Source organism: Tenrec ecaudatus, chromosome 4 (genome assembly GCF_050624435.1).
Source record: "Tenrec ecaudatus isolate mTenEca1 chromosome 4, mTenEca1.hap1, whole genome shotgun sequence".
In the NCBI taxonomy this organism is placed as follows: domain Eukaryota; kingdom Metazoa; phylum Chordata; class Mammalia; order Afrosoricida; family Tenrecidae; genus Tenrec; species Tenrec ecaudatus.
This window is the reverse complement of record NC_134533.1, coordinates 177,860,255-177,886,759: the sequence shown is the minus strand read 5'-3', so window position 1 is coordinate 177,886,759 and position 26,505 is coordinate 177,860,255. Positions and strand designations below refer to the sequence as shown.

The 26,505-nt window shown below is 50.4% G+C and overlaps 1 protein-coding gene across 1 annotated transcript in view; it reads left to right on the top strand.

The window, feature by feature from the left end:
- The window catches only part of CMTM8 (CKLF like MARVEL transmembrane domain containing 8), a 100,386-nt gene extending 74,537 nt beyond the window's left edge, over nt 1-25,849 (top strand). The window contains exons 2-4 of the mRNA XM_075548936.1: nt 20,456-20,629; nt 24,045-24,161; nt 25,428-25,849. Coding sequence (XP_075405051.1) covers nt 20,456-20,629; nt 24,045-24,161; nt 25,428-25,511 — 375 coding nt within the window. The 3' untranslated portion in view covers nt 25,512-25,849. The remainder of the gene's footprint in view (nt 1-20,455; nt 20,630-24,044; nt 24,162-25,427) is intronic.
- Nucleotides 25,850-26,505: the final 656 nt, after the last annotated feature.

Genomic DNA, 26,505 nt, shown 5'->3' with positions numbered 1-26,505 from the left:
TCTGCAGAAGAGGTGGTTTGGGAAGGAGGATGGGGGTTTCCACTCCCATCTGCAGAATTGTGTAGGCTGTGCTGTGACCCTCCTAGGGCTGGCAGGTCATAAGGACATTGGCGTAGAATCCCTTGGTAGAGGAAGCAGCCTTGACAAGCTTCGGTCGTGTAGCAGATTGGCCTCTCCCTCCTTGCAGATGCTGTTTCCAGCACATCAGTCAGGGAACCTCTTATTCGTAACTACTGCCCATCTGTCACGGTGTTGCCCTGTGGTGCTGCTGGCAGCTGCGGGGTCACCCAGCACAGTCAGGCTTTAGCAGAGCTTCCAGATTAACACAGACCAGGAAGAAGGGCCGAGAGAAAAGTAGCCAAGGAAAACCTTACAGATTTCAACAGACCCTTGTCCGTCCGTCTATCCACCCCGCCCCTCCAGCTCCAGCTGCGACATCAGAGCTCTCCCTCAAAACAGGTAAGAGCCAAGAGCATGAGGGGCTCCAGGAAACAGCAGACACACAGACAGAGAGCTGGCGAGCCCCCCACCCCCACCCCACCCCAACTCCATTGCAGTGATTCTCAACCTGCAGCTGCGTCTTATCAAGCCTGGCAGCTATGCAGGAAGCACGGGGCGTCTTGGTGGAGGGAAACCCAAAGCCACAACCGCTGCCATTGAGTCAATTCCAGCGCATAGCGATTCTTATAGGACAGAATCTAAGGAGGAGACCTGGGGGCATAATGGTTAAGTGTAGGACTGCAATCCTCATGGTTGGCAGTTCAAAACCACCAGTAGCTCCTCGGGAGAAAGACTGGGCTTTCTACTCCTGTAAACAGTAACGGTCTCCGATAGCCACAGGGGCTCCCTATGAGTGGGTATTGGCTCGGTGGCAGTGAGTTTAATTGGGCTTTTATAGGGTGTTTGAAGGAGCCCTGATAGCGTAGTTCTTAGGCATTGGGCTGCTCACCCCAAGGTCAGCAGTTTGAAGACAAGGCTTCTGACCCCTGAAAAGAATGAGTCTCTGAAACCCACAGGAGCAGTTTGACCCTGCCCTATAGGTCAGCCTCAGTGAGTCCTAGCGTTTCTGAGACTTCGGTAGTTGGGGGAGCAGAGTGCCACCTCATTCTCCCTCACAAGCATTAGCTAGTCATCATTTCCATGCCTTTGAGACTGGCACTACAGAACTGCTGCATGACCTGATCCCCTGATGTCCATGTGAGTTTTCAGCACGGTCTCAAGTGTTTTGCTCTGATTCCCCCCCTACCCCCCCACACACACACGCACCTACTCCCTGTGCCTGAAAGTAAGAGGGTCACCCCATGAATAGATCCTTCGGGGGACCTGATAACGAGGCACGGGCACAAAGTAAGGCCTGTGCCTGCAAGAATTTACTTTGACCTCAAAACTCAGACCTGACGATGCCAGGGCTCTGCCTGCTGGGTAGAATATGGCTTTAGACCTTGAGGCCCCCGTTCTACGATGGGGGCTTTCACATCTACCCCGTGAGGCTGTGGCCTCTTGGATGTGAGCGGGCCCTGACTGGAACACCGCGGGGCCCATCGGAATGCTGTCCTCGGGCAGTCTCCAGGGCTGCGTGTCCCAGAGGAGCTGTGAAGATGGGTTATAGGGACTCACTTCCCCTTCCCTCTTTCTCACCCTTTTTTCCCATCAGCTGTCATCTCTCTGCTTCTGTTCCTTAACACGCCATCCTTTTTCCTTTGGTACTGCCCCCACGCTTCCTTGCCGTGTCAGGAAGCCAGCATTCACAGGAGGACAAGAGTTAGAAGTGGGATGAGGACAAAGGTCAGCGTGGCCCCACCAGTGGCCCCACTCACGCACACACAGGCAGCCGGGGCTTCACTGAGCCAGTGCCTCCCAGTGCGCATCATGGCGACCGTGTGGTTGTTCCACATTTTCTTGTTCATTTACCTGTTTGTTTTTCTAAAAAACAAAACTCCAAGCTGTACTGCTCCGTGGCTGACCTGGGGCCTGGGGAAATATTTTTCACAGGCCCTTCGAGAAAGTTAATATGTCTACAAGGTCTTTAATCAGGTCATGAGCATCCAAAATCTTAAGCCCCTGAGTACCCAGCCCACCGTGGAGAAGAAGGAAGGGAGATACAGTTTTTTGAATTGGAGTTGTATCGAGGCCTTGCTCAAAGTCACTCTTGGGCCCCTTCTCCGGAGACAGGTTCAGTCGAACTCGGTTAGGCCCTAGGTGCCCTGGTGGTGTGGTTACGAGTTGGGCTATTAACAGAAAAGTCAGCAGTTCAAAACCACCAGCCGCTCCTCAGGAGAAAGACAGGCTCGGAAAAGAGTTATAGGCTCAGAAACTCACAGGGGCAGTTCTGCCCTGCCTATAGGGTCACTGTGAGTCCGCATTGACCCGCAGACAGGGAGTTTGGTTTGAGTTTGGCCCTGAGATTCTGCATGTGACCTTGAGGCTGCCGGTCTGCAAACCATACCCTTCGGAAGCAAGGCTCTGGAATAGCACGTTATGTCCCCGCTGCCAGACCTGCGTGCTGCTGTAAGGTGGTTTGTTTGTTGGAACCTAGCGACTCCTGCTCCTGTGCACACTGCTCGGGGCGGTTGTCACGTGACACTGGCACAGCTGCGTCACAGAGTCCATCTGGCCCCACAGCCTCAAATATTTACTGTTTGGGCTTTGTAGTCAAGCTTGCCAGCACCTACTAACACCAGAGGTTCTTCCGAGAAGTGCTCATCATGGGCCCTGACCCCCCCTTTCTGTCTCTGGTGAGGGCAGCAGGCCCTGAGGCCCTGCATCAAGTCACATCTCCTGGGACAAAAAACCTGAGAAATGTCACCAGCGCCGTTGCCTTGGATCTTTGCAGATCACTAAACACCGTCAGGCTGCAGGCTCCTGGGGGGTGCTGCACCCCTCTTGTGGAGGTCCAGCCAAACTGGAGCTCAGAGGGGGAGCTAGTGCCCGGGGACTGGGTCACAGGGATTAATGCAGGCCCCTGTCCTCTCACTTCCACTGCCTCTGTGTACACGCTGACGTTGGATGGAACTCGGTGTGTTCATTAGCCATTGTTGTGGAATTGTTTACCCCAGGCCTGCGTAGCTTAAGACGGTCATAACTACGATCGCGCACGGTTTCTGTGGGTCAGAAAGTCAAGATCCACCTGGCGTAGGTCGTTCCGGCTCGGCTGCTCTCCTGAGGCGCGTCAGACGTCAGGGCTGTGGTCTTTTAAGACTGGGCTGGGGCTGTAAGTGCTATGTTCATGTAGCTGGCAAGTTGCGCTGGCTGTGGGTGGAGCCTCGGTTCTTCTCCTCACCATGGCTGTTAGATCAAGAGACTCGAGATCAAGGGGAAGCCGTGTCCTTTTCAGGAGCTCGAATCATTTTCTAGACCCTCCTGTAAGTCATTACGTCCAGTGTACTTTTAAGACCCGGTGGTGTTAGGTACCTGTGAGTCACTTTCATCCTACTCCAGCAGAACCGATTCTGCCCGGTGCTACATCGTCCTCATAATCGTTCCGGTGGTTGGACCCGTAGCTGCAGCCACCGTGTCAGGCCATCCCGTGGAGGGAGAATCTCCCTCCTTTTACGACCCCCTCCTGTGTCCTCCAGGCCTGCGCCTGCCTAGTAACATGCCCCAAGCCCGTGAGACGCAGCCTCGTTATACTTCTTCCAAGACAGAACTGCTTGCTCTTCCAGTTGTCGATGACAGATACTTGAATTCGACCTTTTGAAGGGAGGGTGGTTAAAGAATTTGTGTTTGTATTTTTAAATCGTGATTAGACCAGTAAGGAGGTTTCCCTCCCATTGCCTGATGGGAATAGCCAGGGCCTGATGGTGTCGTGTGCAGGTTGTGTATTGGCCTGCCAACTGCGTGGTCAGCAGGTTGAGCCCACCTAAGCGAGAGATGAGGCTTTCTGCTCCCCGTAAAGATGGACAGCCTCGAGAACTTCCTGAGGGTAGTCTGACTGGTGCCTGTAAGGTCACTGCGAGGCAGCCGGCTTGACGGTAGTGCAAGTGCGTCATCTCTCAGGGCGGGTCTTTAATTGAGCGTAGATTGTCAGGCTAGTGTCCAAAACAGGTGACATTGCAAGTAACCAGGCACCTAGGTGCCAAGCTTTGTTCTGCTCAGAAGCACCTACGGGCTGGAGGAGGGGTTGGAGAGGGCCGGAGGAAAGCACCCACCCTCATGGTATGTTTAAAAGTGGGAAGGAGACCAAGCGGTTGAAACCCTCCCCGGTGATTCGGATGTGGCCCACCTAGGGCAGACCCTGTACCCCGGCCTGAGCCCTGCAGCGAACCATACCCTCCCCGTTTCCCAGACTTAGAGGCAGAGGCCCAGAGAAGCCGAGTGCTTAGAGAGAGACGAGGTCAGAGGCCCTTTGGCTGCACGGGCCAATGTTCCACAGCCTGCCTTGCCGGGGATTAAACTCACGCCAATAAGACCTTTGCAGGGGCACGAGGAGGAAGCTGAGCTGGTAGATTCAAGGTGCCTTTCCAGGTCTGTTCATTCACCTTTATCTCAGCCAACTGGCCGTGTGTCTTGTCAGAGCTGTATCCCAAACCACCTCTGGTTCCAGGGGAGAGATCCTAGTATATTCTTTTGTCTTGCCACCTCTCTGGAAGGTTGTGGGTTTTTTGTGAGTACAGGGACTCAGCCCGACAGATGGTACTTCGTGGAACTGCACAAGTACCCTGGCTTGGGCGCCTTGATCGATCATCAGCAGTGTTTGGACCCCCTCTAGTGGACATGTGGAAAAGGTTGCCAAGTCTGCTAAACCCACCCGAGAGGTTTGGCTTCAAGATTCCCTGGGCTCTGCAAAGAAAATACTCAGCAGATGTGGAGAGCAGCCAACTAGCTTGTTCACAGATGTGGTCGCCTCGTATATCCTGTTATCTTCTCCGGCTCGATGTGGTCATTATCTGGCTTATTTCGAAAAGGGCAAGGAACAAAAAGAAGGAGTGCTGTATATCCCGGGGTAAGTCCAAAGGATTTCCCCTGGGGCTCCAGTCCAGACAAGCGCAGGTCTACTCCAAACAGAGTGTGTTCCAACAGGCTTGCGCCACCGAGCGGCTGTGGTTCTACACTAGCCCGTCACATGGCTACTGAAGAGGTCTGCTGGGCCAGTGACAGTCAGCAGAGAGGTCAGCTCAGCAGGTTACGGTGACTGCTTTGGGAGCTCCCCCAGCCAGGGATGACCCTACCCACAACCCCTGCGCCACCTTCACAATCATGTTTGAGTCGTGTCGCAGCCACTGTGTCAAGCACGATGTCCTTCTCCAGGGACTGGTCTCTCCTGACCACATGTCCAATTCTCACTGCTCTTGCCTCTAAGGAACATTCTGGCTGTACTTCACTTCTTCCAAGACAGATCTGTTAGTTCTCTGGGGAGTCCGTGGTACTTTCCGTAGTCTCCAGCACCACAATTCCAATGCATCTCTTTCTTCCTCAGTCTTCCTGATTCAGTGTCCAACACCCACATGCATATGAGGTTAGTTAAAATACTGTGACTGGGATCTGACACATCTTAGGCCCCTTGCTTTTCAACACTTTCGAGAGACCCCGTGCAATAGATTTTCCCAATGCAATCTGTCGTTTGATCTCTTGAATGCTGTTTCTTTTTTTTCGTATCTCACGTCCTTTCTATACAAAGCAATCGCACTACCAGGCATCTAAGGTACAGTACATAGTGTTTGGTCTTGTCAGGTTGGTATCCATGCATAACCCTATGCACAACAGAACAAAACAATGCCTAGGGCATAGATAACCTTGAGAGTTATAGTAAACACCACTGATGTGTGTATTGTACTACATGAAAGTAGTATACGGCCATGTAGGCTTCAACTCAGTGTCAGTAGCCTCCAGTCTCAGGTACCACACATCTTTTGGCTGGTGTAATAGTCTCTCTCTGCCTAATTTTTTAATTGTTTTATTAGGGGCTCATACAACTCTTATCACAATCCTTACATACATTGATTGTGTAAAGCACATCTGTACATTCTTTGCCCTCATCAGTCTCAAACCATTTGCTCTCCACTTAAGTCCCTGGCATCAGCTCCTCATTTTTCCCCTCCCTCCCTGCTCCAACCTCCCTCATGAACCCTTAATAGTTTATAAATTATTATTTTGTCATATCTTTCCCTGTCCGACATCTCCCTTCACCCACTTTTCTGTTGTCCATCCCCCAGGGAGGAGGTCACGTGTAGATCCTTGTAATCGGTTCCCCCTTTCCAATCCACCCTCCCTCTACCCTCCCAGTATTGCCACTCACACCCCTGGTCCTGACGGGATCATCCGCCCTGTGTTCTCTGTGTTCCAGTTCCTATCTGTACCAGTGTGCATCCTCTGGTCTAGCCAGACTTGCAGGTAGAATTGGGATCATGATAGTGTGTGGGGCGGGGAGCATTTAGGAACTAGAGGAAAATTGTATTTTTCATCGTCGCTACATCACACCCTGACTGGCTCGTCTCCTCCCCGAGACCCTTCTGTAAGGGGATATCCAGTGACCTACAAATGGGCTTTGGATCTCCACTCTGTACTCCCTGCCTCATTCACTATGGTAAGATTTTTGTTTTGATGATGCCTGCTACCTGATCCCTTCGACACCTCGTGATTGCACAGGCTGGTTTGCTTCTTCTATGGGCTTTGTTGCTTCTGAGCTAGATGGCTACTTGTTTAACTTCAAGCCTTTAAGACCCCAGACGCTATATCTTTTGATAGCCGGGCAGCATCAGCTTTCTTCATTGATTGTGGATCCAAACAAAACCAAATCCTTGACAGTGTCAATCTTCTCTCCACTTATCATGGGTCCCGTTGTGTGGATCTGGGTCTTCTTTACATTGCACTGTAAGCCTAAGTGAAGGCTGCAATCCTTGATCTTCATCAGTAAATGCTGCAAGTCCTCCTCGCGTTCATCAAGCAAGGTTGTGTCATCTGCATCCCGCAGGTTGGTAATAAGCCTTCCTCCAATCTTGATATCACATTCTTCTTCATATAATCCAGCTGCTCCAATTATTTGCTCCACATACAGGTTGAATAAGTATAGTGAGAGAATACAACCCTGATACACACTTCTCCTGACTTTAAACCATGCAGCCACATCGAAGCCTCTGATACTTTTAGCAGAACCTCATCACCTCATATGCATGTGACATGTGGACAATGAAAGAGGAAGACTGAAGGAGAAATGAAGCACTGGAATGGTTATTGGCAAAAAATAATGATTTTGTCATGGACTGCGTGACAGCATCGTGAAACAGGGAGAAAAGATTGACGTGGTCAAGGATATCATTTTTCTTGGATCCACAAACAATGCTCATGGAAGTCGCCATCCAGAAATCAAAGAACATCGCTCTGAGGACCAACGTGCCCCTGATCCAAGCCAGGGTGGTCTGTCACCTCATCTGCATGTGAGAGCTGGACACGCAAGAAGGGAGAATCGATGCACGTGGATCAGGGTGTTGGCAAAGAATAGTGAAAGGTCCGTGGACTGCCCCAGGAGAGAGCAAGTCCGTTTTGAAAGAAGCAACCAGGATGCTCCTCAGAAGTGAGGCCGGCAGGACTTCGTCTCGCATACTTTGGCCATTTTATTAGGGGAGTCCGGGCCCTGGAAAAGGGCATCCGGCTTGGTAAACTAGGTGGGCACCAAGAGGAAGGGCCTCCATGGAGTGACCCGGTGACGGCAGCAGCAGTCCCAAACAGCGTCAGATGGCACCTGACCGCACGCGCGGGCTTGCTCCTGTTGTACTTCGGCCGATTGGACGGCACCTGGCACCACCTAGACGGCCAGAGAGAACCAAGTCCGTCCTCGGGGCAGCACACGCAGAATGCCCATGGGTGTGAGGAGCGTGGTGAGCCTTCGGCTCCTGCACTGAGTACGTCACCAGGGAAGACTGGTCTCTCAGAAGGGACACAGTACTCGGCAAAGTAGAGAGTCAGCAGAGACCGGGAAGCCATCTGTGAATTACACTGATGCTCTGCAGCCACAACAAGCGGCTCAGACTTCCAATAATCGTGGTGACGGAGCAGGACCCGGGCAGTCTGTCACTCGGTCACAGTCGCCGCACATTGCAGCCAACAACTCACGGTAACGCTTTGTGCCCAGAGGCGGTGACACTCAGAGTCATGCCGCATGCCCTAACACCAGCAAGGAGACAGAAACAGCCATTTTCTTTATCATGAACAAAGGCCGCTTCACCACTGTCCATGGCTATTCCTCTGGGCAGTTTCACTGGCTCCCAAATTCCTCTGTTTCTTCAGTGATTAATTATAACAGCAATTACCCTGTATACAGCCTATTGTCTCATTGTGTGGGGTTTAGACAAGAAATACCCCTGTGCTGTAAATGAAAATATATATATATGCATGTATCTCTACATCTATATCTATAATTGAGACACAGAAAAGCTAAAGGATCCGAGGCCGGCTAGTGATACCACATAGCACAGTGGTTATGAACTCTAATTCTTGGACCCCCTGTACCTCCATGCACAGCTGTGACAGTGAAAGTGACCTCCAAGAGCGGCCGTGGGGTGAACTGATGTTTTACAGTGCGACGAAGCAGACACCGTGCCATCGCTGTTACCCAGGTCTCCGTACCTGCTCCCAACTCACCGCCAGAGTCATTCCCAACTCATAATAACCCTTAGGCCAGGGTACAATAGCCCCCTGGGGGTTTCTGAGACTGTAACTCTTTTTTTTTTTTTAATGTTTTATCGAGGGTTCATACAGCTCTTGAAACAATCCATACATCATTGTATCGAGCACATTTGTACATAGGTGGCCATCATTAATTTCTAGACATTGACTTAATATTGAGGCCTTGGTATCAGCTCCTATGCCCCGCCCCCGCCGCCCCTGGAGACTGTAGCTCTTTAACTCTTTCTACAGCCTCATCTTCCTCCTGAGGAGTATTTGGTGGTTTTGAACTCCTGACCTGGCTGTTAGCAGCCCAACACATTACTACTCCTTGGCCAGGGTTCCTCTAGTGCCCAACCCCAGTTCTAGTGACCCACTGTCTCTGGAGACAGTAAGTGTGGTGCTGAGGTGGAGAGTCAGGCGCTGAGGGTGCCCCACTGGGCAGGAAGTACAGAGCTTAGGGGGTCAAACGTTTCCAACTTGAGGTTCACTTAGTCCCACGCATGTCTTGAGAGTGTTACTGCTCATAGGGGAGCCCTCTCGTCCATTCCTTGTATGAAGAGACTTGAACAAAAGCAAACCTGATCCAACCCCTGTTCCAAAAAGTGTAAAAATATTGAATGATCACAAAAAGGAAGCTTTTTATCTGAAAAGTAAAGGCAAGGATGGGGGGCCGGCAATGTGGAGAGAACGCTTAAGAATCACTTTGTAGAGCCTGGTGATAGCGTTAGCGTAGTAATAGCTGACACTGCCCCTTGTCTATCTTGTACCGAGCGTGTTGTGCATACTAATTACCTAACTCACGGTGTCCTCCACAGTCCAATGAGCACAGTGTCCGTATCTCCCTGTGACAGGTTAGTGACTGGTTACAGTCCTTGATCTTCACCAGCAGGTGCTTCAAATCCTCCTCACTTCCAGCAAGCCTGATTGTGTCATCTGTAACCTCAGGTTGTTAATAAGTCTTCCTCCAATCCTTAGGCCACATTCTTCACATAATGCAGCTTCTCTGACGTTTGCTCGGCATACGGATTGAACAAGGACGGTGAGAGGATACAACCCTGATGCTCAGCTTTCGTGATTTTAAACCATGTGGTGTTCCCTTGTTCCATTCACACAACGACCAGGCCATGGTGCATCCTCCCTTGGAACTGGGCTGGTCTTCCTGTGTCAGGTCAGCCCCTATAGGAGACCCCAGTCACTTCCACCTCCATGGAGTGTCTCTCTCACAGCCTTTGCATTCTTCTACCAGCCTACCGTGACCCAAACCATGGTCGTTTCCGTCACTTCGTATGCATGTGAAAGCAGGATCGTAGCGAACAGAAGAACTGACGCATCTGAACTGTGGCTTGGTAAAGAAGACTGGCCAGACCAGGAACTTTCAAAAGAATGAGCGCACCTCGCAACACAGGGACTCCAGGACAGATCAGCCCCTCGGGACCAGTCACGAGAGTAGTGATGCCAGAAGGGTAAGGGAAGGTGGGGGAGACAGACAACAGAAAGGTGGATGAAGGGAGACAGCGGTCGGTGTAAGACATGAAAAAAATGATAAGTTATCAAGGGTTTGGGGCAGGTAGGCGGGGGGGGGGGGGCGGCGAATACATTGATACCAAGGGCTCAAGAAGAAAGAAAATGTTTTGGAAATGACGGTGGCAACCTATGTACAGATGTGGCTGACACCAAGGATGGATGGATTGTGATAAGAACTGTAAGCCCCCAATAGAATGATTTTTTTTTAAAAGAATGAGCACATCAGTCTGAGAAGCAAGGATGAGAGACGTTGGCCCACTTACCTCGGACATAACATCAGGAAAGGTCAACCACTGGAAAGGGACATTGTGGTCAGCGGAAACAAGGGAAGCCCCAGTGGGACAGATGGGCCCAGTGGGCTCGACCTCACCAGCCACCCGAGGAGAGGGGGCGGCGTTTTGCCCTGCTCTCCAGGTCACGTGACTCTGAGCCGACCAAAGGCAGCAGCAACCGCCACACCTGTTCATCAACTTCCATCTCAGACGCCCTCAAAGGTGTTCATAGCCTTGCAGACTTGGTCTGCACTTGACTTTCACAGCCTGGTCCCATCAGCCTAGTCTCCTTTCCCAGAATTATCCCAACTTCTGGTGAAATACTAACAACGCCGTGTCTGCTTTAACCGCCACCGCTCCGCGAGGATGCACAAAGTGAGATTCCGGATGACTTAAGATCGCCACGCGTGTCCCTATTGAAACACATCTCGGGGGACGAGCGGCGAGCCGTGGTAATGAACGCCGCGTGGTTTTTTAAAAGCCTCGGTCCTCAGCGCGAGGAAGGTCCATGGTAATGACTGGAAGTCCGAGGAGATGGGGCAGAGATCCGCTGCGCTCACACCAGCCAGAGCCGTCCAGGAGCAGCTGCTCTGTGGCTCGTGGGCCACCTCGAGCATTGTCAGACGTCAGGGCTCTGGTGCTCCTTCTAGCAGAGGCTGCAGTCAGGCACGGGCAGCGTTCCTTCCCTCCTGCTGGCTCCACGGAGGAGCTCGTAACGGAGTGACTAAGCGAGCCCCTTGTCACACACTCAGGAGCTGCTTCCTGGGCGCCGGCAGGACTGGTGGGCTTGCCTCCCCCAGGGAGGGCCTGGCTGGCACGCTTACTGTCTCTGTCAGTGAAATGATGACAGCTCACGACACCTGCTTTCTGCCGACCGTCATACAGCTCCACTCTGGGGCACCCCATGCGTGCGTGTGGAACTGCTCCCTGGGGTTCCTGAGGCTGTGACCTGGGAGAAGCAAGTCTCCAGGCAGCTCTGGGTGGGTTCACACCGCCAACCTTCTGAGTCCTTCGTGGCACCTAGGCGCAAGATTAGAGGAAGAGAGTCGTGGGCGGGGCTGGGGGCTTGAAGTGGGCTGTGTACACAGAGGGCAGAGGAGGGTGTTCGAATCCACTCCCTGGGAATCACAAGAAGCGACAGCTGGTGCTTTTCAACAATTGGCACGTTGACCACAAATGTGGGGTGCCATTTAGAGCAGCGATCCCGCCCTACAGTCCTACGGGAAATACTGATGTCCGCAGCAACAACCGGTTTAGCCCTTGCAGGAGCGGAGTGGGTGGAACTTGTGCCCCGCTCTTTGTGAGCAGGAAGGAGAAGGCGACCTCACAGAAAAGTTGAGATCTAGCTGCACAAAGACCATCTCTCCCCCACCAACCACAGCCCTCACCCCAAGGTCCGACACCAACGTGCCCAGTGAAGGCGCTGCCGTGAAACAGCGATGGTCAGTGTCCCTTCCGGCCCGCGCAGCTATTCGAGAGAAACGGGGGGGGGGGCACACATCTTGGCGTGCATCCCAGCTGCCCTTATTACAGCGACATGAGTGGACTAGTCAACCCTGTCATTCATGGTCAACCCCCCCCACACACACACACCCCTGCATGCCTTCAGAGGCCGGCCACCCCCTCCCCAGAGACAGCCACTCAAAATGCCTCTGGCTTTCCCATCCCTATTTCTATATTACGGGTGTCCCGCCGTCTTCTGATTAAGTTTTACATGGTAATCAGTGACTTCCTGTTATGTTAGCATCCCCACCGTTCCCTCCCCTCTCAGAACGTGATGAAACCTGTGTTCTGGGCCACTGTGATCTAGGGACTAAACTTTCAGACGGATGACAGACAGGGAGCAGGAGATGAGGCCTGAGCGCCTTTCAAAGGCTATCCCACCAGTCCTCCTCAATTTAGACACACGCCCCTTCCCTCCTAGGCCCAGGGGCATCTCAGCTCCCTGTCACCAGTTGATTCCGACTCAGACACACCCTGCAGGTGGGTAAGAACTATCCCGTGTGGGTTTCTTTATGGGAGTAGAAAAATGCCATATGTCCTCGGGTCAGTGGTACCCCAGAGAGGTGTAACATCTCGCTGGGACTCCCCCGAGGAAGAGCGCCCCATTATCTCGCCGGTGATTGCTGTTTCTCCGCTGTTCATTCAAAGCCCCGCTGACCCTGTAGGACTTTGAATGTTTGTTTACTCACATCTAACCAATCAGAGCCGTCCTATGATGTGTATCTTTGAATAAGCCTTTTAAGGACCGTGTGTGAAGGATGTGGCATGAGTGGATGTCATCTGGTCAAGCCTGACTAACAAAAGGAGGAAATGCTATGAAGCCTGACATAGAGTTAATAGCAAAGTGGGTTCGAGATGCATGGGGAGACATTCCAGAAGACATGGTGCGACGTGCCTTCCAGAAATGTAGTGTTAGTAATGCTATGGATGGCAGTGAAGACTGCGCTTTGTATGAAAATGACAGCAGTGATGGTGATGACGGCGATCTCAGTGAGGACAGCGTCTATGATGACCTCACACCAGCTGAAGCTCTTCATTGGGGTACGGATGATGATGAGGAATTCAGTTTTGAAGGATTTTAACTCTTTACATTTTAGCTTGGTTGCTGATTGAGCTCAGGTAATAGTACTCTTAAGGTGTCGTTGTTGATACCTTACTGTTTTTTGTGGAACCTATTTTCCACTTACTGTGCTGGTTTACTAATGTTAAAGGACTTGTTCTTTTATTTATGTTTTTCATTTAAAATAAATATTTAAATACATTACCCCACTGATGTCTCAATTTTTAGTCATTTTATTTGTTTTGATTACTGAAACTCACCAATAGCTTCTGCATTGTCCACCCTAGGCTTATACTTGAGTCACTCAGTTTTTCTGATTTCCCAGGTAGTAATTAAGTATCTTGGCTTATATTCGAGTATATACGGTAAGTCTTCCTCCCATGGAGCAGCTAGTGGATTTGAACCGTTGGCCTTGCAGGTAGCAGCCCAACACATAAACCACTACACTACCAGGGCTCCTCAGAGGCACGTAGTGCTATGAATGCCTGAGTTTCTCCAGGGGCCCATTTGGTTCATGACTTTGTCCCCTTTCCTGTTTACTCCACCATCAGAGTAATTTTAAAACAGTTTGGGGAGGGGGGAAATTGGATGAATGTGCTCAGACTGACATCTGACAATAGACACTGCCACCTCAAATGCAGTCTCCTTCTCATAGTGGCCTGGGTAGGGTTTCTGAGGCTGAAACTATTCAGGACCCTCATCTTTCTCCCTCAGAGCAGCTGATGGACTTGAACCACCGACCTTGTGGTTAGCCATCCACAGCTTACCCTCCAGCACCACTAGGCTGCGAGTATCCGTTTCCATGTTCATTTTCCTGATTGGTGGTAAGAACAGTAGATTTGCTTTTCCAGGTGATGCAGTGGTTCAGGTGCTTGGTTACCTCGGGAAAGGTCAATGGTTCGAACCTAGCAGCTATTCCGCAGAGGAAAGACGAGGCAGTCTCGGGAATGCTATCGAGTCACTATAAGGCAGAACTGACTGGACGATGGCGGGCAGATTAGAGTCTTATTTCCTGACAGGCTTAAAGGTCATGCTCTTAGTGATTTGCACGAGGTCTTTGGTCACAATTTCCATCTAGCTTTACTTTTGAACGTTTTAAGTTCATAGTTCATTGGTAACTTTTTAGGTCCTCCTGTATCCATATCTGTTTAAGAAGGTTTTCCTCTTTAGGAAGGTTTTTCTCAGCACGAGATTTTAAAGGCATCTCTGGCAATTTGCTTGTCATTTTATATGTTCTGATCTTTCATCCAACTGGGGTTGGATTCTATGGGACGAGGGTCAATTTTCTTTTTCTCTTGCAAATAGTCGATTGATCAACATCACACCGGGGTGACTTCTTAAATGCTGGTTCGTTTGCTGGAACCCCTCTCCTATCCATTCATCTGTTCACTGCTGTGCCAGCGTGTAGATCAGGCTGCTTGGTCGTCTGTCAGGGGCTGGCGACATGAATGACAGTGCACTGGGCAACAATCAAAACTGGCATTGATCTGTCTGCAGTATCGAGGAGGGGGCCCTCTGTATTATTGCTAACCCAAACAGCCAGGGATCAGCCATGTGTGGGGCCGATCGTGTTGAGAAAGGAAGAGGAGAAAGTGACTGGCATAAAGGCAAAGAAAGGTAGGCAGAAACTCGGCAGTGTTGGTTTCTGTTGCGAATTTAGCCCTGATGGGTAGGAAGCAGAGCTGTTTTTCGTTATGTACTTCGGTAAAGTATTTACTCTCTTTTTAATTGTCTCCCCTCCATTTCATCCGTGTTGCTGTGTTGAGAATATACACAGCAAAACACATACACCAACCAAGCAGCTTCCATAGGACACTGCCTACATTCTTTGAGCTATGCCCCCATTCTCACCCTTTGGTCTCCAAGTTGTCCCTCCCTCGTTATGGATTAACCCTTTGCCCCCTCCCTTTTTCCAGCTCATCTTCTGTTACCCCTATCTAATCTTTCATTGCGATTGTCAATGACACTTGAATTGTTAAGTTCTAGCGTCATATCATTCAATAAACGTCTTCAGCTAGAGAAATGCTTCTCGGGGGGCTAAAAACAAGCAATGTCGTTCTACTCTAAGCAACTAAAACCCAGATTTGTCGCACACAAGAGGTGCATGGCTTCCCTAGAGTGATTGTCGTCTGTACGGGCTGCGGCAGGAGAGGACAGGCTGGCTTCTGGATCTATTTCGGGTACCCAGGAAATAAACTTGGTTAAAAGAGTTCTTTTCTTGACAAGGGCATGTCTTTGCCTGGGTCCCGTGATGAGGTCATGCGTCATTCCTGTCCTTGGAGAGATGAGGTGGCTCGGTTTCTGATACTGCCCCGTGTGCAGGAGGTGACCACCGCCAGCCCCTTACACAGAGCAGCTCGAGACAGAGCTCCTCTTGCTCCAACGCTGAAAATGGTTTTGATTCTTTCTGTTTTCTTTCGTGGGGACCCACTGAAAGCCCAGAGCTGTCTGTGAACGCACCAGGCTGGTCTCCATCCTGTGCCAGAAATCCCTACACCTTGCCCCTTGTCTGGGATGCCCTGTCACTCAACTGTTAGCTTTCCCGAGTAAATCATGAGCCAAGGGCTCCTCCAACCCTTTCCATTTGAATCAAGAAGCTGTGAGGTGGTTTCTGAGCTTCCTGATCTAACAGATGTCAGGTACACGTGGACAGATTGCCTGTCCGTTCTGAGACTTGACACAACACTATCCGGAATTAACATCCCGTTTTGTGCAGCTTCACTTTCGATAAATGCCGTCGCTGCGGATGTTAGTACAAAAAGCCTCTTTCCTGTGGACTTCGTGGACAGGATCAGGGAGACAGGGAATGCCAGCTTCCCACCTGGGAGGAGAGTGAAACAGGGACATGTAGAGGCTGCTGCCTGTCCCCCTGCACCTGGGCATGCCCCCCAGGACAGAAAAGTGGACTCCTCTCAAGGGCAGCGTAAAACACCCCTGGGAAAGCTGTCTGAGGACATCAAATTATCCCGACAGTAAGTCGTCTTTCATCCGAGGGGTGGACTGACCTCTCCTCCTGCAGTATCCACCTCTGGTCTCTGTCTGGGGGCTCCTGGCTACCAAGCTCTTGCATCTGCCCCTTTTCCATGATTTCAGCTGAGTGAGCTACTCCCTAAGGAGTCCCGGGGTGATGGAAACACCTCACCACGAACCCCAAAGCTGTCAGTCCACGCCCACCCAAGGGTGCCTGGAAAGAAAGGGCTGGAGATCTACTTTCCGAAAACCCACCCACTGAAAACCCAGGGAGCCCCGATGGCAGCAGTTGGGGTTTGCGATCTACTCAGTCGGTGTTCCCACAAACAGTATACGCCATAGCCCACGTGTCAAAGGCTTGTCTCCGGAAATTTGTCTGGAATTCAGCCATTCGTCAGTATTCACTGTCGCTGTCACCAGACTGGTCTCATCCCATTTGGATGGTTGCAGGAATCTCCTCACACCCACCCTTCACTCCACTCTCCAGGCCGCCAGGGTGCTCCCCTAAGCTTAGCCTGATTGTGGCATCCCCTTGCTTTAAGCCCTCCTCTCAACCCTTAAGGTGGACCTCCCAGGCCCCCACATGCTGACTGTAACCCACCTCTTCAATGTGTTACACCCATGACCTTCCAGAAAACAGCAAAGCCCTCCAGCCCTGTACCCCTGCTGTGCTCTGCTGGAATACTGTGCTGTCTTCACTGTGTGGAAACACCCTGCTTCAGCATGGCCTTCCTGCTGCTTTCTGTTCTCACTCACAAGGTTAAAAAGAAAAAAAAAAGAATTGCCACTGAGTTTACGCTCACTCACAGCAAGCTCAAGTGTAACCGCGGGGTGTTCGTGGCTGGAGCCTTGGTGATATAGTGGTGTTGGGCTGCTAACCGCATGGTCAGCCATTTGAAACCAACAGTCGGTGGGAGAAAGATGAGGCTTTCTATTCTTCAGTCTTAACCCTCCCATAAGAGGTACACCCCATACCGACGGTGTCTGGCGTGCTGTGGCATTGGACGTCGCCTTATCCCCAGGGAGATGATTGACAATGTTGTGCTCTTTTGCTTCTGTGGGGTTGTTTTTTCCTGCCCTTGGTTTGTTTTTGTTTTGCTTTTCATTTGTTTGCTTGTTTGCTGGTTAGTTTGTTGCCATTGGTGGTGTAGTTGGATCTGATGGGGTTTTGATTTTGTCATAATATGACTGCCACCGTGGACAAGCAGATGGATTCTGGGCCCCCATTAGTTCCGATGACATGGCCCTGCTCAATACTCGCCTTCGTGAAATGACCACTGAAGTAAGGGTGCTACGGCAAAGTGTGGTAAAGAGAGAAGATGGTGCCCAGCTATCTGGAGTCTTAAAGGCTTGTTTTCAAACAAGCAGACATCTAAGTGAGGAGTCAACTAAGCCCACGTGGAAGAAGCACACCAGCCAGCATGTGTGACCCAAAGATGAGAATAACAAAATCCAAATATGGAAAAAGTATAGAACTTAAATTGTGAACACCCAATTTGTAGAATGCTGTTAAGCAAGGACAGTGGGAGCTCAATACCCATCTGTAGATTGTCTAGTCAGATTAAGCCCCGGACAAGGGTCTCCAACAGCTTCACTATCAGAGATTATTATAATCTTGATTATGCTGGATCCAACTTGATACTTGGTCAGTTGACTTCCTTCTTGTCCCAACCTGAATTTTTTTCTGGGGGCAAATATTTCTTGCTTGTTCCCTGACCAAAAAAAATTGTCTTCCCCGTCTTTTTAAATATTGATGGTGGTCTTTTCTTTCTTACTCATTATCTTTATTTTTATCTTTATATTATTTTTTTATCCTTACCACTTTATTTGGTTTTTGTCTTCTTTTGTGTCTGTTGGGTTTCCCAGTTTGTGAGGCACAGAAGGGGTGGATGCACAGAAATAATAGCTGATGCCAGGGCTTACAGGGGACACAAGGAGGGAAATAGGGAGGGAGAGGGGATTTGGGGAGCAAACAATGAATGCGGAAGGGGTGAGGGAGCATAGAACTGATTGTGATTATGCAACTCAGTTTTTAAATTAAAAGATCATTTTATTGGGTGCTCTTCCAGCTCTTATAACAATCCATACATCAATTGTATCAAGCATGTTTGTACATATGTTGCCATCATTTTCTAAACGTTTACTTTCTATTGAGCCCTTGGTATCAGTTCCTCCCTAATGCCCCCCCCAACTCATTTTAAATGTAATTTAGCCAGGGAAGTATATGATAGGTGAATACTACATCAAGAAAATCATGGGGGGGGGAGACCAAACTTGACCATCGTTACCCCAGGTGAAGGGGAAAGGGTTGTCCAATCGGGGACATTGAGTCTACGTCAGTGGTGGTAGAATAATCTGGAGCAGGATGTCAATAGTGACTGTATAGCATGGAGAGGATAATTACTATCACAGAATTACACAAGTAGAAACTGTGGAATTGGAGAATATTCTGTTGTGTATATTTTTGCCACAATTAGAAAAAATAATAATTATTATATGAATAATTACAAGGAAGAAGAAAATGTTCTAGAATTAAATATGACCATTGTACAAATCTTCTAGATATGTTGAATTATTGAATTGTATGACAGGTACATAAAGTACAAATGAAACTCTTTTTTAAAAAAAGATAGAGCTACTATTGTTAATAATCTTATTGTTGTTGTTGGGTTTTAAAAAAAAGAGAGAGACAGACCTACATGGGCAGGTCTGCCCTGTCCTGTGGGGTCTAAAGGAGTTGGAGTTGACTTGCAGGCAGCAGGGTCATGAAGATGATGGAGCATTTTCAATGTCTGATAGAAAAGTACATCACTAGGCCTTTCTCCCAAATTGGCTCTGGATGGACTTGAACCCCAAACCTTTGGGTTAGCAGACAAGCACATTTACATTTTGCATCATTCGGGGACTCCATCAACAAGGTTGGCTCCTCCTGGAATAGATGCTGATTGCATCTCTCATAGCATTTCCCACGATGGTAATTAGATATTTCTCCCCTACTGGACTTGAGGAGCCCTGCTGGTGTAGTGGGTCCTCACTGGGCCGAGTTCCTCATGGCTGGCAGTTTGAAACCACCATCAGCTCCTCGGGAGAAAGAATGGACTTTCTACTCCCTTGAACAGTTACGACCCCACAGGGGGTCACTGTGAGTCATCATTGACTCAGTGGTCATGTTCCAGGCAGGTCTGGTCAGTTGCCCCCCACTGTGCTCTGAAGGCCTCAGGAAGGAAGCCTGCCATCTTATAGGCTTGCCAATATTCACTGAGTGAATCAATTCATCTCCCTAGCTTTGTGATTAGAATCACTCATTCTCTTGACCCACTCTGCCACAAGTGAAAGGAAAACAGAAATGAAATCCTGTCGGGCCCTGCAGCCTGGCCCACAGTGCTGTTTCCTGCGGATGTGGCTCAGATCCTAGCTTGTCCATGGTTTAGGAATGAAGCCCTCCCACTTCCTAGAAGGTGCTGGAATGCAAGACGCACACCTTGTTTTGCTCTCCTTTGTCCCAGAGGACAAAAAGCACCTACAGTCGAAATCCATTTCTTAACCCTTCTGCCAGAGCCCTCGTTTAGTCAGCGCTGACACTGATGGACACTGGTGGTGACGCCATGGCGTGCCGGGATTAGATGGGCGATGCTGAGTGACGAGGTCTGGCCTGGAACCTTGCTCTTCCTTCCATGGAAAGCACCCTCAGGCCACGTGCTACCTGTCATCTGTCAGGCGGGCAGCATTAGCGGGGGAGACCCTCACAGGCACATCCTTCAAGAGCAGGTCTGCCCCAGGGCCCCCATCTGAGCGAGCCTGCAGTCTTGTTCCTTTGACTAGTATGATTGCCTGTAAGTAAATTCCAGCCACAGTGGGTGTTCTTTTGCCCTGCCAGGTGTCTTAAAAGTCCTGATCATTGCCAACATTTAAACATCCAGATTATTGTGTGCAAACTTGAGCTCCTGTATTCTCCTTGGGTGGGTGGGTGAAGGAAGAGCTGGAAAAACCAGCTCACAATATATCAACAATGGCCTAGAGCTCAGTAGAGACGTACCCCTAACAACAAGATTCAGGTGTTCTTAACTGTACCCCATTCTGCCTCAACTCAGCAACTCACTGGCCTTGAGTCGATTCTGATCCATAGCAACCCTACAGGACAGGGTAGAACTCTCCCTGTGGGTTTCCAAGACTAGCTCTTTTCAGGAGTAGAAAGCCTCTTCTTTCTCGCTCAGAGCAGCTGGTGGTTTTGAACAGCTGACCTCGAAGTTAGCAGTCCAACGCATAGCCCACCACCCCACCCAGTTTGTCACTGTTATTGAAGTCTTAAATGTACTAGTTTTTAACGGTTTTAATGGCACACAGTCCACATTATCATACAACTCCAAAGTTCAATCATGTATTCTTAAATTTAATATTGTATTCTTAAAGGACATAATGTAATTGGCACTCCGTATAATTATGATTTTCTTTCTTCTTCCCTGTATCCCCTCTTCCCCCTCCCCGCTCCTCCCTCGGCTTTCCCGCGCTCGTTGTTGCACAGGTGCTGGGGCTGCTGGTGTGGACACTTATTGCCGGAACTGAGTACTTCCGCGTCCCCGCATTTGGCTGGGTCATGTTTGTAGCTGTGTTTTACTGGGTCCTCACCGTCTTCTTCCTCATCATCTACATCACCATGACCTACACCAGGATCCCCCAAGTGCCCTGGACAACAGTGGTAAGGAAGTCCCTGGGTAATCTTGCCCATGGTCCACTGCCTAGGATGCCATCTCCCCCTTCAGTGATCGATTCTAGGTCATCTCTCTGCCAGCAGAGAATGTGGCCTAACCAACGGAGAACCCAGTGCAGCGCATTATCACAACATTACCCAGTAGCCTCTGGAGTGTTTTTCACCCCAGTATGAAATTGGGCCTGTGGGAAGTTCCAGAAATTCCTTTCAGCCTAGTCAACCAATTCTATGCAGGCAAGCTCGTTCTCTTAGCAGACCCGTGGGTAGCCAGTGTCAACCTGGAAACAGGTGTGTGAGGGCACAGCCTCCACAGACCTGCCTCCCCCCAGCCCCTCCTGGAGCTGTGGCCGTAACCCTTCGCTTCTCAGAGCTCTTGAGGTGTGGAGCGTGCTCCGTGCAGAGTTGGAGTGGAAAATGAAAACTGATGGTAGAACAAAGAGGTGTCCTCCTATGTGGAAGCAAGAGTAGTCAAAGGTGATTGAATTCATGCCCTGACTTTAGGCAACGTGCTGGATTCAGGCTACACAAAGGACAAGTCACAGCATCTGATATGTAAATTCAGTCATACCTTACGATGTGTGCTGGAATCCCTGGACAAGGCTGATAATTCACACACTAACCCAAAAGTCGGCAACTCAAGTTCACCCAGAGACGCCGCAGAAGACTCTTATCACTGGAAGTCTCGTTTGGGGAGTTGACTGAAGGGGAGTGGGCGGGGACAAGCTAGCCATTGAAAGCCCTGTGAAGACAGTTCTACTCCGACATACATAGGTCACCAGGAGTCCGAACTGACTCTACAGCAGCCAGTTTGGCTCGTTGGTTATGACAGTTTACTACAAAGTATCCTGGAAACTGTCGCCCACAATGTGGGACAACTAGGAAAGGTGGAGGCATCCGATGACCTTGTGGCTCCATCGTACAGCGAGAGCATCATGTCCAAAGTAAAAGTCATCGAGATGAGCGCGTTGAGCCTCAACGCTTTTCATTGTGCTTCACACCGTGGGCCGAGTGACTTCGCGTCTCCAAATCCGAAGACGAGGATTCCCCAGTGAGCTTCTCCAGACTGTGTCCCAAGTTCTGAAAGCAGTTCCCCGCGAGGTGCCCCTCAGTATCCCAGGCAGCAGAAGCCGCCACTCTCACTGCCATCAAGTGGGTCCGACCCTCGCAGTCCTGTGGGACAGGGTAGAACTGCCCTGTGGGTTCCCGAGACGGTAACTCTTTACAAGAGTAGAAAGCCTCAACTTTCTCCTGAGGAGCAGCTGGGAGTGTCAAACTGCTGACCTTGTGGTTAGCAGCACAACCAGGAATATCACCCTGCCTCTGGGTAATCTCGGTGCTCTGCTTCCTTGTTGGGAAATAGGAAGCAAAAACTCACTTGGATGCTGGATTTTTTTAAGAGTAGCACCTTGAAGTATTGGTAAGATTGTGACTATAGGCTGAGGGTGACTGTAATGGAAGTGAGATGTGGAGATGCTTAGAAGGTTGTTTGGGGGAAGATGAGTCTTCAAGTAAGTATTGAAGAATGTCACGTGACTGTGAACTTGAAAGAACTCAATGCAGTGGGAACCAATCATTAGGATGCAGATACGAATAGCACCTGTAGTTCCGCTTTTGTCTGAGGTTCAAGTCCTAGTCACCTGGTCTAGAGAAGAAGTTGGCACACCTTCTCTGCAAAGAGTAAGATGATGCTGATGGTTGGCTTGAGCGGCTGTGCAGTCGATGTCGCAACTGCTTGTCGCATGAAAGCACCATAGACAATGTGTTGAGGATCATGCGTGACTGTGTGCGGCTTTACGCACAGAAGCAGATGGTGGGTTACATCTGGCATGCGGGCCCTAGTTGGATGACTTCTGGTCTGTGTCATATAGACCTACTCCTCACTTGGTCAGCTATTGCGTTGTCCCACATTTTGCATGCACAATAAGAGTAAAAACATAATTCTATCCCATGACAGCATTCAGTAATGAATGCAGAGATGCTAAGCAAGTGGTCTAGCCAAGCCCTAGCATTGTTCAGACAAGACCAATCTTCCCACATTGTGAAGTGTGGCTTCCAGGTGTGTAGATATAACTGACAACCAAACACTCGCTTGGATTTACATATCTCTTCTCTAAGATTAGGGCAGTGGTTCTCAACCTTCCTACTGCCGCGACCCTTTCATATAGTTCCTCATGTGGTGGTGACCCCCCAACCATAACATTATTTTCATTGCTACTTCATCACTGTCATTTTGCTACTGTTCTGAATCAGGCGACCCCTGTGAAAGGGTCGTTCAACCCCCAAAGGGGTTGCAGCCCACAGGTTGAGAACCACTGGATTAGAGTGAAACCAAGGTTGAAATCAGTTCCCCGGGTGGTAAATTATTACCTATAATCTCCTTTTTATTTTTAACTATTTGCTTCTAGGGCAAAGGAGCTAAAAGCTGCATATGTCCCTCCATATTGGGAACCGGAAGGTTAGAAATCTGTGGGGTCTGTCTTAGGACAGGCTCGCTCCCAGCTTTGTGTTCAAGGGGCATGAACTTGGAGGGCTGCAGGGCCACAGCTGAAGGGACTCTCACAGTGGGGCTGCTGCTGCCACTTCCCTTCCTGAGCCAGCAGGGCACAGCTGGCATCTGGGTGAGAGGAGGCCTCCACCACCAACTGGCATTCACCAGTGAGCATCACAGCGCTGTGCACAGCAGGAGCCAGCCCAGGGACCGCGTGCCCATCCCCAGATGCCTGTGGTCCGTCCATCAGGGGCATATGAGAGATGAAGTCCAGACACCTGCTACTGCATGGTGAACTTGAAAACATTTGCTGAGTGACAGACATCAGACACCACGGGACAAATGTACCAGGAATGACAACGTGATGGGCTTTGCCCACATGTTTTCCCCACGTGTTGCTCCCCCTCTGCGGGCTCGCTAGGAAAGGCCAATGCCTACAGACCAAAACAGAGTAGATCAGGGGTCCCCGGGGCGGGGTAGGAGGGGCAGTGAGATGCCATTGTCTAGTTGGGGACAGAGTTTTTGTTAGAGACGATGAAAAAAACATTTTTGGAAAACATTTTGGACGATGAATTCTCAGGAAGGCGAGTTGAATTTGTATCGTGGGATCGTACCGTTAGATTGGTTTGAATGATGAAAGCCATCCTGTGGTTTACGACACCCCAAACGCTGCAGGGCACGTTGGCCAAGGGGTAACACGGTGTGGGCCTTGTGTCGGCATCAGGACGTGCTACACAAAGCTGGTGGGGAACCCTCTGGTCTTGTCCTCCTCCCAAGGGATAGGAGCCCTTCCCCCCCTCACCCCCACCGGTCCCGTCTGCCCTGACCAACCCCGGAGGGGAGAGCAGCTCTGGGCATGGCTGAGCTCCGGCGCTGCCCAGACCCGGCACCCACACCTTCCCTCTGCCTCCCCAGGGCCTGTGCTTCAACGGAAGTGCCTTCATCTTGTACCTGTCCGCCGCAGTGGTGGATGCTTCTTCCGTCTCCCCAGAGCGGGACAGTCACAACTTCAACAGCTGGGCCGCCTCCTCGGTGAGTAAGGACCCCCCTGCCCCCTCCCGGCCCCAGGGACCACGTGCCGTCCTGGCCTCGCTGGCAATGGACAGATCTGTGGGCAGAGCCTCAAAGGTTGCTGGGACTCCAGAGGCAAGGAAGGAGGATGAAGGGGAACGAACGGTGGACACCGGGAGGAGGTGGGACAGCTGCTGCTCCAGGGTGCGCATGACGACCAGGGTGGTGGCACAGCACGGGCCCCAGCTGCTGAGGGTGCGGGTGCATTTGCCCTGTCGGCGCTCACCCAGATCGCCACACCGAGTTGAACCAGAGACCAGTTGCCAGGTGTCTCTTGGCCTGCAGGGCAGAAGGCCCGGAGCCTGGGCTTTGAGGGGCAGCTGTGTAGCAGGAGGGGACCAAAGTCTGCGGCTTTCAGAGAGAAACTCGGGAGTGCTGCTGTGGGGGACCGGACACGGTGGGGGGCAGTCTCTTCCCAGGCTCTGGCCTTGGGGGATCCCCAGAGTGCAATGAAGGACTTCTGCTTAATTTTTAACGTGTATCTTTCTGTTCTGCTTGCACTTTATAACCATCAGAGTGTGTTATGATCCTAATGCACATTGTAAGAGATTCTCTGAGATGGGCCTTACAGTGTTCCAGCCTCAGAAGGAATAAGGCCTGGGGGGCGGAGGGGGGAGGCATCCAAATGATGAGAGTACTGAAGTTGCTTGACCAGTCCATGTAGCTCATTAGGTACTTAGATGTGTCCATGTGATCGCTTTTGCTTATATTCGTACTTGAAGATCTCTATTTAAAAGCAGAGGGTGTGGGTGCCCACAAGATTACAAACCAGGAGTTTGGCCACACTGGACACTGCACGAATGACAGACACCAAGCTGCAACAGCACCCATGGAAGGGGCTGCCGTCTCCTGGCCTCTGCCATTCCAACCACGCAGGCTACTTGTGGATGCAGGGCTGACTGAAGCTCACTGGAATCCTTTGTGCCCACGGGTCCCGTGGCTAGCTGACACTGCCCCCTGGTCTAAAGTCACCCACATGCAATTAGAAGTGCTGCACCGCCGTCACCCGGGCCTCTGGGCCTTTCAGACGTGTCCCACCAAAAACACAGACTACAGAACCAGAAAGCGTTGGGCAGGGAAGGTCATTGAACTAGTACAGTAGTTGAGCTGAGAAGGCCAGGAGTCAGGGGCATGCTGGGATCGCACGAATCAGTGGAGGTGAAGCGGGAACCGTCTCTAATTAGAACGTGCCCTGAACCCCCACCTATTCTGCTTTGTCTTCCCCAGTTCTTTGCCTTCCTGGTCACCATCTGCTACGCTGGAAACACATATTTCAGTTTCATAGCTTGGAGATCCAGGACCATACAGTGATTTGCCATTTTGATCATGAAAAGGGGAAAAAATAAAATAAAGGAGGCTCCTCCCTGTAAAAGCAGCCATCGTAGGTAAGCTGTGTATTCCCGGAGACTTGGATGTAACCGGTGTTTTTATCAGCGTGGTTAAACGTGCTCCCAGTGGCTTGTCACAGTTAGACGGGACATGTACCCAAATGATGAACCCTTCTGAGACTATTGTTGCTGTCTTGATAGACCTTATTTTCTTAGATAATGTATAATAAATAAGTAAATGACTATTGTTAAGACTGTGTCAAGTTTGTAAAACCTAATTATTAAAATGCCAGACCTTTTGTTTTGTTTTCATTAAATATTTCACGCAAAAAAAAGGTGTGCGGCTGCTGTGTCTGATTTGGGAAAAGGAAGCCTGTGATGGGATGCTCTCCAGCTTCATCCTCACGGGTCTGCCCGGCTGGGAGAGTGAGCAGTGGGTGGGAGAGTATGCCTCCCACCTCTGCAGAGCCTCAGTCTCTCGGGACGACACTGGCCTAGAGGTTGTAGTGAGCCTCTCTTGACTGACAGTACCACTTGAAGTAACTGCTGTGCGAGACGCAAATATCTAACTGTAGGTTTGTTTTATACATATTAAAAAGGACATTTGCATGTGCCTTAAAGTAATCTAGATGACTGCAGGTGTCAGGTACACCATATCGCAGTGTGGTACGTCGCTTGGCCCGCCTGAGATGGATTGGACACACTGGCTTTGACCGTGGACTCCCACATGGGAACCGTGCTGAGGACAGTGCTGGGCCAGCCTGTGTTGTGTGCTGTTGTACACGGGCTGCTATGAATCAGAAGACATTTGCCAACGTAGCCATCGCCCTCCGTGTCTGTCATGTATCATGAATGTTAGCTTCCATTCCGTTATCCATTCCATGAGGCAGGCAGGCTTACAGTGGGATATGACCTTCGTTTCCCTGAGGCTGGTCTGCATCCACTGTACAGTACAGTACAGCCCCGGGCCTCAAAGG